General features: G+C 47.3%; 1 protein-coding gene across 1 annotated transcript; it reads right to left on the reverse strand.

The window, feature by feature from the left end:
• Positions 1 to 5,137: 5,137 nt before the first annotated feature.
• IRS4 (insulin receptor substrate 4) lies at positions 5,138 to 9,644 on the reverse strand (the record flags this gene model as incomplete). The annotated part of the gene is made up of 2 exons (XM_082681858.1): position 5,138; positions 5,845 to 9,644. Coding segments are annotated over 2 exons (3,801 nt in total).
• Positions 9,645 to 11,734: the final 2,090 nt, after the last annotated feature.

Genomic DNA, 11,734 nt, shown 5'->3' on the forward strand with positions numbered 1-11,734 from the left:
TCTGGCTAGCATCAGACATATTGTGGTCAACCCAACCAGAAAACGGCTTTAAACACCAGCCCAGCTGCCTCTGTGCCAGCAAGTGAGAGAAGGGCAGGCAGCACAGCCCAGGACCTGCAGAACAAGAAGGCCACAAGGAAGGCTGTTCCTGCGAGCTAAGCGCAAGCAGCCTGTGAACTAGGAGTGGCAACGTCTGGGGAAAGAAATCCTCCCTCTGGGGGCCTCGAGGGACTCCCAGAGCAGCCTCACCTTTACAGCTAGAGAGAGACCAGGAAAGGCATGTTTTCCTGAAATTAGGGACACAAGTTTGGCAAAGGGCACAGGAGGGTAAGACTCACATAATGCAATCAATGCAACCCTAACCAATAAGAAAGGGCATGTCAGGAAGCTAGGGAAAAAATAGCAATAATTTTCTCATTTCAATAAATAAATATTTAACTACATATTTTCCATTAATTCTAAAAGGAATTAAGTCCTCAGTCAGAAATTGTAAGGTACCCTGTAAAAGAATGCAAATTTAAACTAGGATAGAGGTCTACATTAAAGAAAATCTTTAAAAAGTCTTATTTCTCAAGTGTGCAGCCCAACATTTTCAAAAGAAGATGGAAATCTAAGACCTGTTGCTGCACAACCAATAACCAATGCAGAATTGCTAGAGAACGTATTTTCATTTCATGTGGTGAGTGCACTATCTTGGCAATTTTATCAATAGCTTTAAAATTAGCAATCTAATAGTTGTGGTAAAAACTGAGTGTGCTATAATGTATTCATTTCATGATTATAAAAGGTAGCCTTTTTCATCTCTCATTTCTCACTCAGGACCAAGCAGTACTTTCCAGTAAATGATCCTCACCATCTTTGAGCCTGGCAGCACCTCTGAGACAAAACATACTGCAGGCTTTAATTAAGCATTTGACAAAAGCTATTTTCCAATACTGCCAATAAAATGTCTGAGCTATTTGAGCTATTTTTACATAGTCTTAAAGCATTTTCAAAAAGGTGCTAAACAAAATGAATTTAAAAACGGATTTTTTGGTCCCAAGGAGAGGATTTGATTTTCAAGGCTTCTAAAGTCTACTTTCCTGACTGCCAAAAGCAAATTTGCTTTTTAAACAAATGAAGAGCATCTCTTTCTTACAGTGCTTTTGCTTCCACCTGTGTCATTTTATTCTGTTTTTTCCCACCATGATGGTGCAGATTAAAATATCAGATTTTATACATATGGAAAAAATGGAATTGAAAGGCTTTTGGCCATAACTGGCAAATGTCAATGGATTATTCGGAAAACCACACATAGGTGACTTCAGTTAAGGAAAGGACCATTACCGGAAGTTTACTGAATGTACCCCTTTCATTCCTTTCAGTGTTTCCGTGGGATCCAAGTAGATACACACACTATTTGTGTTTGAGAGGTAAAGATGAGCAAACTCCTCCCCCAGACTGAAAACCTTCGATTCCAGTACAGGTCAAATACTTTTATTCTAAAGCTATGGCAAACAGTTCAATGTAATGAAAATGACCCAAGCTCTGGTGGATGGCTCACAGTCGTAACACTCCGAATGAATTACTTACAACGAGATTGGATACTATCAAATTCAAGAAGACTTTAAATTTTCCCAATCCTTGCCTGTATAATAATCTTTCATCAACAGGAAAATAACATATTGAACATCTGATGAAAGGGCAGTGTGGTGTTCTGGGTGGAGCACTGGGCTTGAAATCAGATGTGTGGGTTTGATTTTCTGCTCTGCCACTTACCTCTTTGGCCAGGGGGAAATTCTTAACACCAGCTTCAGTTCCAGTACCTACTGCCCCCCAGTAAAATAATGAATGTAAATATGCTTTGCCGATTATAAGGCAGTAGGCAACTGTAAGGCACTTCCTCCATCAACAAGCTGACAATTTAACAACGATCCCTTTTAAATCACATACAATATTCCTGATTTCTCCCTACACCGGTTATCCTCATCTCTATTCCAACATGAAGACTTAGGGGGATCACTCGAAGAAGCCCGAGTTTGTTCCCCAAACAATTCCCTGCCAATGACTGAAGTGTTTTGGTTCATATTTGGTAATTAGGGGGAGGAAAAGAAAGCAAGAGGTCTTCTTCGAGTTTTGATGCATGTGTGATATTCAAGTCCCAGTCCTTGTTTAAAGAAGGTCTTTTGCTAGTGAATGGCCAAAATTTTTACCTGGGAAGCATCACTCTTAAAAATGGAATGAATGCACATGGATAATGATTGCCAATAACTTTAGTTAACTTTAACTGAATGAAATCTTTAATTGTTATAAGTCAAATATATCTGCTCCAAATGACTGTCCAGTTGTTTTTTTTTTGGTGGGGATGAATGTTGCCTAAAATAAGTGACCCATCCATGGTGACTGACATATCTCTGCTATATGGAGATTTTATTCTAGTAACGTATAATAAATAAGTCCAATACAACAAAAAATTTGCTCTCAAGCACCTATAATTTATAGCAAGAGGAGTTGGCAGTAGTACACTGAAAAGAAGCTTATATCTCCTTCATGTTAATAACACTGTCTACAATTTCAAAAGATAATTACTACAGATTTTTTTTTTTTTGCTTTTTCATACCAGGTGCTGTTATAACTTTACTAATTTGGCTGGCCAATTCTCTCACCTCTCTTAGAGCTGCTCTTATCTTCCCATCTCTGGAATGGAAAAATCAGTGAATTTTTTTAACCTTAAGTCATTTCATACTATGAATTCTATATCAGATACAGCAGTAAAAGAGGCAAAAATGCATTCGTGGGTCAGGAGTCACACTAAACCATATAAGAAACTGCATTCTCCTCCTAAATGCTAATACTTATAACCCATGTGTTTAAAATCTGAAGACTTCACACTTCTTAAATTATTTCATTTATAAAAAAGTCAAGTCCAGGTTATATTTCTGTGTGCTTCTTTCTAACTGACTTGAACAAATGGCTTTGAAGTACTTACTTATATGCAATGTGACTTGTAGGTAAATGAGATTATATATTAATTTTGTGTTATATGAAAAAAGTTGTCTCACTGCCTTACGGGCTCCCTTCATTTCGCTCAAGTTATAAACAGATCCCAACTATGAAGATCCCAACTCTGAACAAGCATGTAAGCCATTTTAATTGAAAGTAATGACTAACTGAAAAGTGGGATTTGGGGACACAGAACTTTAATTTAGCTTTGTGTTTCTAAAGGTGATAATAATAAGAACAGTAACAACAATGGTAATAGTAGTATAACAATTCATGTATAACACCTACTATGTGCCAGGAACTGTTCTAAGCATTTGCCATAGATTAAAATTACTCTGGGAGATATCTAACTCCTAATGAAGAGACTGTGCCTTTGCTCCTTTGTCAAAGCATATTTGTTATTTTCTAAGATGATCTTTTTTTTTAATGTTAGATAGGAAGGTGAAGAGAGATCAGAAATGGGTGAAAATTATTCTATAGCTTTATAGAATCAGAATTAGCCAGCTTGTTCTTAACCCTTCACAGACAACATTCTACCATATCAATTTACATAAAGATGGTAGCGAAAGTAATTTCCTGCAATGAGTTCTTTCTACATATCCTCCCTTTTATATATCTCAGCAAATCACGTGCTTTAATCAGTCTCAGGACCAATCATTTTGGCAAGAAGCTAAGTCATCTGTTGAAATTGTCGAAACTTCAATGTTTGTTAATCCAATGACAAAATTAAAATATCTTACACTTGTAAAGTGCTTTAAAGGTCCAAAGTGCTTCCACATTCACCCTCTTGTTTTAACCTAACCACCTACCTCCCTGTGAGATACAGCCTCCTTGCTGTAGTTACTCAATAAAGTTAGGAATTTCCTCAATGAACAACACATTTAGAGAACATTAAGCCTCCAGAATAGCTACGAAGTCATTTGAAGTTATTCATAAATCAGTAACTTATGCTAAGATAATGTTAATTATTTTAGAATCTAGATAATATTTGGGAAGACAGGGTTTATTTAAGGAAGAAGAAATTTTCACTAATTTTCATCTTTGCTTAAACAAAGAGTAGTGGAAAGTATAGACAAACCTCTATGAAAACTTGTCCTTTCCAAAGTACCACAGGGACATAGACGGCTATGGAACACCCACATCAATATCATAAATGGTGTCTTCAGCAGCTAGGTTCAAACAGTAGCTTAAGACCAATTTCCAGGTGTACTTTACAGAATAAAATAGATCTGTTCTTGAAAAGCTGGTTATGAATTAAATTCTTGGAAATAGATCTGTATATTTTAAGTGCATGGTTCTAGTGGTAGTGGTGATTGTGTGTGTGTGCCTGCACGTGTACGTGTGTGTGTGTTGGGGGAAGCTCACAATTTAAAGGAGATCTGAATTGAATCCTTTGGCAAGCCAAAGCATCCTTTGGTCGTTTTAATGATCACTCTTTAATGTGTCCGTGCTGCAAACGTGAGTTTTTGTATGGCAAGTTTTCTAAAGCAGGGGGAGAAAGGGGAGGGGGCCTACACCTGCACTAAATAGGGAGCTTGTTAGGTGACTGCTGTGATCAGTCCCCAACTTGTTCTGCCTGATCAAGCACAGTGGGCAGAGATCCAATCACAAAAGCATTCCACAAAGCAAGCAAAGCAAAAATCTTCACTAAACTGACTACTGGAATGAAAACTGCTGGGGTCCATCCCTTCTCTTCCCTGGAAAAGCAGCACATTCTGGTAAAGAGGGAAGGCAGTTGAGACTATGGAGACATCATCTTCCAAAATCATTTCTTGAGAATGTCTCCAGACACCCTGATAACAACATTGCACGATGTACACGGCAGATTTACTCGAAGTCTTATTTCCAAGATCCTATTCTCTCTTACTTCTTCCTTTGGAAAAGTAACCCTTTAAAAAAAACTTCCACTCTTCCAGGGTAGGCTGCCCCTGGGGTCAGGTCTTCCTCCAGCCCTTATTATCTTGCTTACTGAATTGCCCAGAAGACGCACCAATTAGATGTTTTAAATGCTTTCTAAACCTTTCAAACAATATTCATACCCATTATAGTGTTGTCACCATACCCTCTTTGGGGGGAGTTACATGAAGAAAATGAGGCACAGCAGAGGTGACTTGCCTGTCACTGTTAGTGACAAAGAAAAGGAATGCTCAAGGTTTCTGGCAACTTATCCTGTGCAGAAACTAAGCAAATCAACACAAAAACACATTCCAGAGCCAAATACCCTCTTCTTTCAATCACCTGTTGTTCTGGATTATTTACCTTTTGTTCCCTCCAGACGTTCATGCTAACAGTTGAGATTTAACTTTCTTGGTAAATCACAGCAAACCAGCATAACAATGACTGCTTTTTAAGAAAGTAACTTTCGGAAGGAGAATGTCATCAACCCCCAAAGGTTAACAGTTGATTATTACTGCTCAATATTCGGTGCTCTTATTAAATTTCCTGCAATTAAATATGGTCATTTGTAGAAAAGCAGCTTTCACTTGTTGATCTGAAAATGAGTTGATGGGATTCAATTTACGATGTCCTGTTTGTATAAATCACTAAGCGTTAGGGAAGGATATCTGAAAGCATCCTCATGCTACATATCCTTAAGTTTGAACTACTCCTAAAATGTAGAACCAATGTTTAAATGATAATCGGTTCTTTCCGGGTAAAGAAACTTATCATTAGATTAAAACAAGTTTTTGCAACGATCACAAGGTATTGCATGATTAAAACTGAATTCTACTTTCCATGCTAAATAAGCACCAGTGAATGAAATATTAGCTCACATTTTCCTAACAATGCAGACAGAGTAGTGCATCGATCGATTCATTAAGCAATAAGCATTAACTTCAGGGAAATGAATTCTAAACTCACCAACCTCTTTGGGGAGAGTCGAACTTCTCGTTGTCAGGTCTGGCAAAGTCCATTCTCACGTACGTGTCGTCGTCGTCAGAATCTTCTTGCTCTGGGGGTCTCGGCGCCCGGCCGCGGCCAGGTGATGGAGGGGGAGCGGCGGCTGCAGCGGCAGCCCCGCCGGCTCTGTTACCTCCCGCAAGGTCTGCCGATGGGTTTTGGGCTCTGGGGTTCGAGCCACCCGCAACGTCTTGGGCCCCTCTTACCACTTCGGCACCAGCAGCATTAGCAGCAGGTTGGAACCGGCTGACGGAGGCGGAGTCAGATCCCGCGGCGGCCTCGAGGCCCGCGGCGGCAGCGCCGCTGCCCGGGGCAGCGACCAGGGTGGAGGCGGCGGCTAAAGCCCGGCTCACGGCTAAGGTTGGCGCGGTTGCCGCGGCCGCGGCTAAAGAGGCGGAGAGGTCTCTCTCGAGGCTGTCGGTCGGGAAAGCAGAGACGGCGGCTCTGGCAGCTGCAAAGAAACTTTGCGAACGGCTTTGTGGGCGTCTTCTCTCGAGCTCTTCTTCCAGCAGCAGCCTCGCTACAGGTGGTGGTTCAGAGCAGCGGCTCGGGGAGAGAGAAATGTCCATACAGCACTCAGAAAATGGGTCGACCACGTAGATGCGACCTGTTTCAGCATCGTAGCGAATGGCACTGTCAGCAAAAGGCACGGCTGGTGTCATTGCTGGGTTGAAAATCACTTCAATGTAGTCACCTTCTTCCTCATTAGCACTGTTACCTGTAGCACTGGGAGGAAGAGGCGGAAGTGGCCACCTAGCACCGTCCAGAGAGAAGGGGTTGGCACCTGGAATAGCTCTTAAAAGATCTGAGAGGTCGTTTGCTGGATTTGGAAATGGCACTCCGAACTCAACATTCACGTAATTCGAAAAGGCGAACTGTCTGGGGTCGGCAATTATGCCCCACAAACCTGGCAGTCTTTGAATACAGGGAGCTGGCATATTGCTACCTCTTTTAGGGAAGTCAATCTTGATGTAGCCACTAGTGCTGTCGGCTTCTTTCTGCTCATGCGTGGGCTTTTGTGGTTTTGGCTTGATTTTATTCCCTTTTGTAATAAAAGGAAGTCGATTAGGTCTCTTAGTCTTGTTCTTGGGGGGCCCATCACCTGAACGCTTGGAAGGTGATCCCTCATCTCTAGGCTTTGAGAATGACCCCTCAACTGAAGGCTTTGAAGTTACATCTTTGGGGCCTCTGTTAGATGAGGCTTCTTTGTCTAGGCCCTTCCCCAGGAATTTTCCAGGTAACATTGGTACATACTCACTGTGGTCACTCTGCCCCAATGGGGAGCTCCGAAAAGCATTTGGCAGAGAGAAGTAGGAGCTCCAACTTTTGGAGGAAGAGCCTCCCTGAGGATTTCTGGGGTTTTTTGGAATTGCACCAGCTCCAGGAGCCATAAACATGTAGTCACTGTCACTGTCATTGTCCTTTGAGTCATCCTCTTTGTCAGGATCAGGTGCTTTTGCAGAACTTGGTGCAGGTGGTGGGCTCACCCTGGGAAACATCATCATGTACCCTCTTGAATCTTCGAAAGGTGATCGAGAGTGGCGCTTCTTTGACACAGAAACATTTTGAGGAGCCATTGGCATATAATCGCTGGAGCTTGAGAGAGGGGCAGCCACCCCTGGCCTCATTGGCACGTATGGGTCATCCTCATCTTCATCAAAAGCTCTGGCCCTGTGGGGACCCCGAGCTGCACCTTCTGGGGTCTCTGCGTCTTTAACTTCTTTGGCTTCTTTGCGTTCTTTTGTGGCTCCTCTGTCAGCACAAAAATAAAGTCGGAACCTTCCCCCAGACTTTCCTTTTCCACCAGTTGCTGCAGCTGGCGGGGGTGGAGGCAGTGAAGGTGGTGGCATTTGCTGTTGCTTGCTTTGAGTTAATTTGCCAAAGTAGGATCTTTTCTTCAGAGATTTCCCATGATCACCATTGCCTTCGGAGCCTTTCCCACTTCCTGAGCCTTTGCTCCCTCCAGAGTTCCTGCCCCTGCCTGAGCCATGGCCATCTCCGGGTCCTTGGCCACGGCCTGAGCCGTGCCCACCTCCAGCTCCCTGGCCACTGCCTGAGCCATGCCCACCTGAGGTGCCCTGGCCATCTCCTGAGCACTGGTTTCCTCCTGCACCCTGGCCCCCAGAGCCCTGGCCACTTGAGCCCTGGCTGCCACTTGAGCCCTGGCCACCTCCGGAGCCGTGCCCCCTGCCCGAGCACTGGCTTCCTCCAGAGCTCTGGCTACTGGAACCTTGGCCACTTGAACCCTGTCCACCTCCTGAGCCCCGGCCATTTCCAGAGCCCCAATTGTTCATGGGCATATAGTCGCCTCCGTTTCCTTCCTGATCCTCTTTTCCCTGAGGATTGCCTTCTTCCCCAGAGTTGCCAGAGCCGGAACCAGGTGCTTCAGAAGACAGGCAAGCTCCCTCGCTGGGGGCTTCTGCAGGGTGCGGGCCACGCACGGGGCTGGGTGCTACACGGCGAAAAAAGCTGGCTGGCACTGAAATCGCTCTCCTGGATCTCCGCGCTCTGGGCAGGTGCAGTCTTCCTCGCCTGGAGGGGGGCACAGGCTCACTGGGTGTTATGTAGCGCCTGGCGAGGAGCATCTCGTCTTCCCCATCACCGATGGCTCTGAGGTGGCAAAACTGCTCAAAGCGGGACCTTCTGAGCCAGCCGCCGGGCTCGAGCGGCAGCATGTCCAGGTGCCTCCTAGTGGACAGCAGGGTTAACAGGTGGGCGCCGATACTGATGCTGTAGCTGCGGCAGCGGGCTCTGTATTCGTCTGCACACAAGGCTCTCATCTTCTCCAAAAACAGCTCGTGCATGTTTTGGGCCACCACACAGTCATCGACCTGCATCCAGAGCTCCCCCGGACCGATGACGGTGGACCTGCCAACTTCCAAGAAGAAATACTGCTCCGAGTGCCCGCAGCGACGGATGCTCAGGAGCTGGACGACCACGCTGGCCACTTCGGTATTTAGCCTCACAAACACAACCTCCTCGTCGGTAAGACAGAGCCGGAACACGCCGCTCAGCTCTTTTCTGTGCCCCAGCCCCCTGGGTTTGACTATTACCTGCCACACATCTTTGTAGAAGGGTGGCTCCGCCGCCGCTGCAGCCGCCAGTGCGGCCGGCTCTCCATCCGGCTGCGCGCCGGGCGTGCCGCAGCGGCGGCGCTTGCTCTCGAGGATGAGGCGGCTGAGCAGCAAGTACCAGCTCTCTTGCTCCGACTCGTTCTCGGCCACCATCGCGAAGTACTCGTCCTGGGTGAAAAGAGCGATGAGGTGTCGGTACCTTGCGTCGGCTCGCTGGCTCACCGAGAAGCACTGGTACAGGGTGATCACGCGCCGCGGTGGGATGAGCGCGGGGACCGCGGCGCCAGAGGCAGCCGCCGCTGCTGCAGCCGCCGCGGCGCGGACACTGTGCCGGAACTTCCTGGCATTTTCGTAGTATTCCAGTCGAGCTGGGGCGTCGGCGGTCTCCAGTTTGAGCACGAAGTAGCGCCTGTGGCCATGCTTCTGCTTCCGCAGGTAGCCGCGTTTGCAGACTTCGTCCCCGACGGGGAGGTCCTCCTCATCGGACTCGGAGTCTGACCGGGAGCCTGTGGCCGTGGAGAGCCACATGGCTCCCGGACAAGACGACCCGGTCCCAATGAGTGCGGTCGGGGTTCCCGAGGAAAGAAGTGGGGTGGGCGCCACCGCAGCTAGAGCTGCCGCTGTTGCCGCTGCTGCAGCTCGCAGTCTCCTTGTCGCTTGGTCGCGAGCGAAGGAGCAACTCGCCATGGTGATGCACGATGGTTTTAAGGTGAGCGGGCGGAGGGGGGGGCTCGGGGAAGCGAGGGTTGGGGGAAGAGGCCGTTTACCCCTGTCCGCCCGCCCGCCCGCCTCGGCCCGCGCCCCCGCCCACTCCACTCGAAGCGCGCGGCGGCGGGCAAAACAACACGTGACCGCTGCCTCACGCGGCGGCCGCTGTGGCTCCGGCTACCAACACAGTGGAGGGGCGCGAGCGGCCGCCAGCAGAGGTGTGCGAGGGAGGGGGCAGTGGGCCCGAGAGGCGGGGCCACCTCCTATCCCGCCTAGACCCTCTTGGAGAATCTTCCGGCCTCTGGGCCTCGGGAGGACCGACGGGAGGAGGAGGGGCTCTCTCGCCACGCAGGTCCTCACGAGGAGTCCACGGAGGCACGGGCGTGGTAGGCGGGGTTTGGAGGGAGAAGTTCGAGAGACGCGGGAGAGCGGGCCGCGACGGGGGCAAGAGCACGGTTGGCTGGAGGGGGCGCTAGGTGGCGGGAGGAGGCGGAGCCTCCGCAGCTGTCTTGGGCGGTGCAGGGGAGAAGAGCTGGCAAGGTTCCGGGACGGTTTGTTTGTTTATTTGGGAAGCCGAAGCCAGGTGAAACTGTTACAAGGTTTTCATTGGATGGGATGGGAGCCAATGGGAGTGTCTGGCAGGGAGGCGGCCTCGAATTAATTAGTTTGGGGGGCAGGAAGGGAGCTGAGGGGCGTGGAGGAGTGGCTTGCGTCCCGTAGTGGGCTCCGCTGTCTGGTTGTCGCGCGTTCGGCGGTAAACAACCCTCTGCGAGTAGCTATTAATGGTAGTGATAAACTCATGCAAATCCCCAAGCCACGGTGAGCCGGGACCGAGCCGGGCGCCCTCTCTTTTTCTTCCCGTCCCTCACATAAATTCTCTCTTTCTGTCACAGTCTGGTCCACTAGTTGCTGCCGCGCACGGCGAGCCGAGAGTCTCGGGAGAAAGCGTGGGCACCCCCTGGAAACGTGTTAACCACCAGGGCACTCAGACCTGCCGCCCACTGCGCTGCAGGCACTCGCGAGCTCGCTTCATCCCTGACAAAAGCCCGCGAGTCTGAGGCACACAGATAACATCGATGCGTTCAAAATGAACCTAATCTTTCATCAGGGCGCGTCTGTAGCCCACGAGACGCAGGTTGGCAAAAGATGGTGTTTCTGGCTATTAGATTAATGCTGACTATGAAAGCACAAATTTGGGGGCCTGCAAAACAGCCATGACGAAAAAAACATCGGACTCGATTCTTACTCAAATACACCAGTGTTGAGCTGTCGTGATATTTTCCCGTGGGAGATGCTTTGAAAGGCGTCTTTAAGAGAATTTCAAAATAATATTAAGTTTCCCTTTCCTTGATCGAGACCGAAAAACTTTAGAAAAAGAACAGCTCATACCTAGAACAAAGGATCATACTGAACACATATCCTAGAATATATTTCACATCCCTTGCGTCGAGAAAAGAAGATTTTTGCTGAATCTCAGTCTACAACTTGACACCTCAAAAATAAGAACTACTGCCTCCTCTGTTTCTGGAAAAACTGCTGGAGTGTAAGTGCAACCTGAAGTGTTTCTCAATTCCTCTCTCTCTCTCTCTCTCTCTCTCTCTCTCTCTCTCTCTCTCCTACTAGGATTTCAGCTTCCTAACTGTGGAGATGGGTCCATGTTACATTAAAATGTTAAAGGGGTGACCACAATTGCAAAGAGGGATTTTGGAGGGGGAGGGTGGGACGTGGTATTTCTAAAAGAATGGAATGTCAGTTCACCTTTGCCCTTGGGTAGATGCTGCAAAGCGTATTATTCATAAAATCTAACAGTAAACCAAGCAATGTATACATCATAAAAATAACCCCCAACCCTGCCCTCTTAAGAATTTGTTCTCTGTTAGTAACAGAATAAACACATTTGGATGAATGACTCCTTTTTGATGTTCCCATTTTGGGAGAAAAGAAATTGGTTTTGGCTGTCTCCAAAATATTAGAAATAACCATTAACATTCCCTCTGCTGCCACCGGTTTATAAGCCCAGTATATTCACAGGTGCTAGGAGCAGCCGTGATTTCTGAAAGGGGCTAGAG

The sequence above is a fragment of the Grampus griseus genome, assembly GCF_964374135.1.
Source record: "Grampus griseus genome assembly, chromosome: X".
Lineage (NCBI taxonomy): Eukaryota > Metazoa > Chordata > Mammalia > Artiodactyla > Delphinidae > Grampus > Grampus griseus.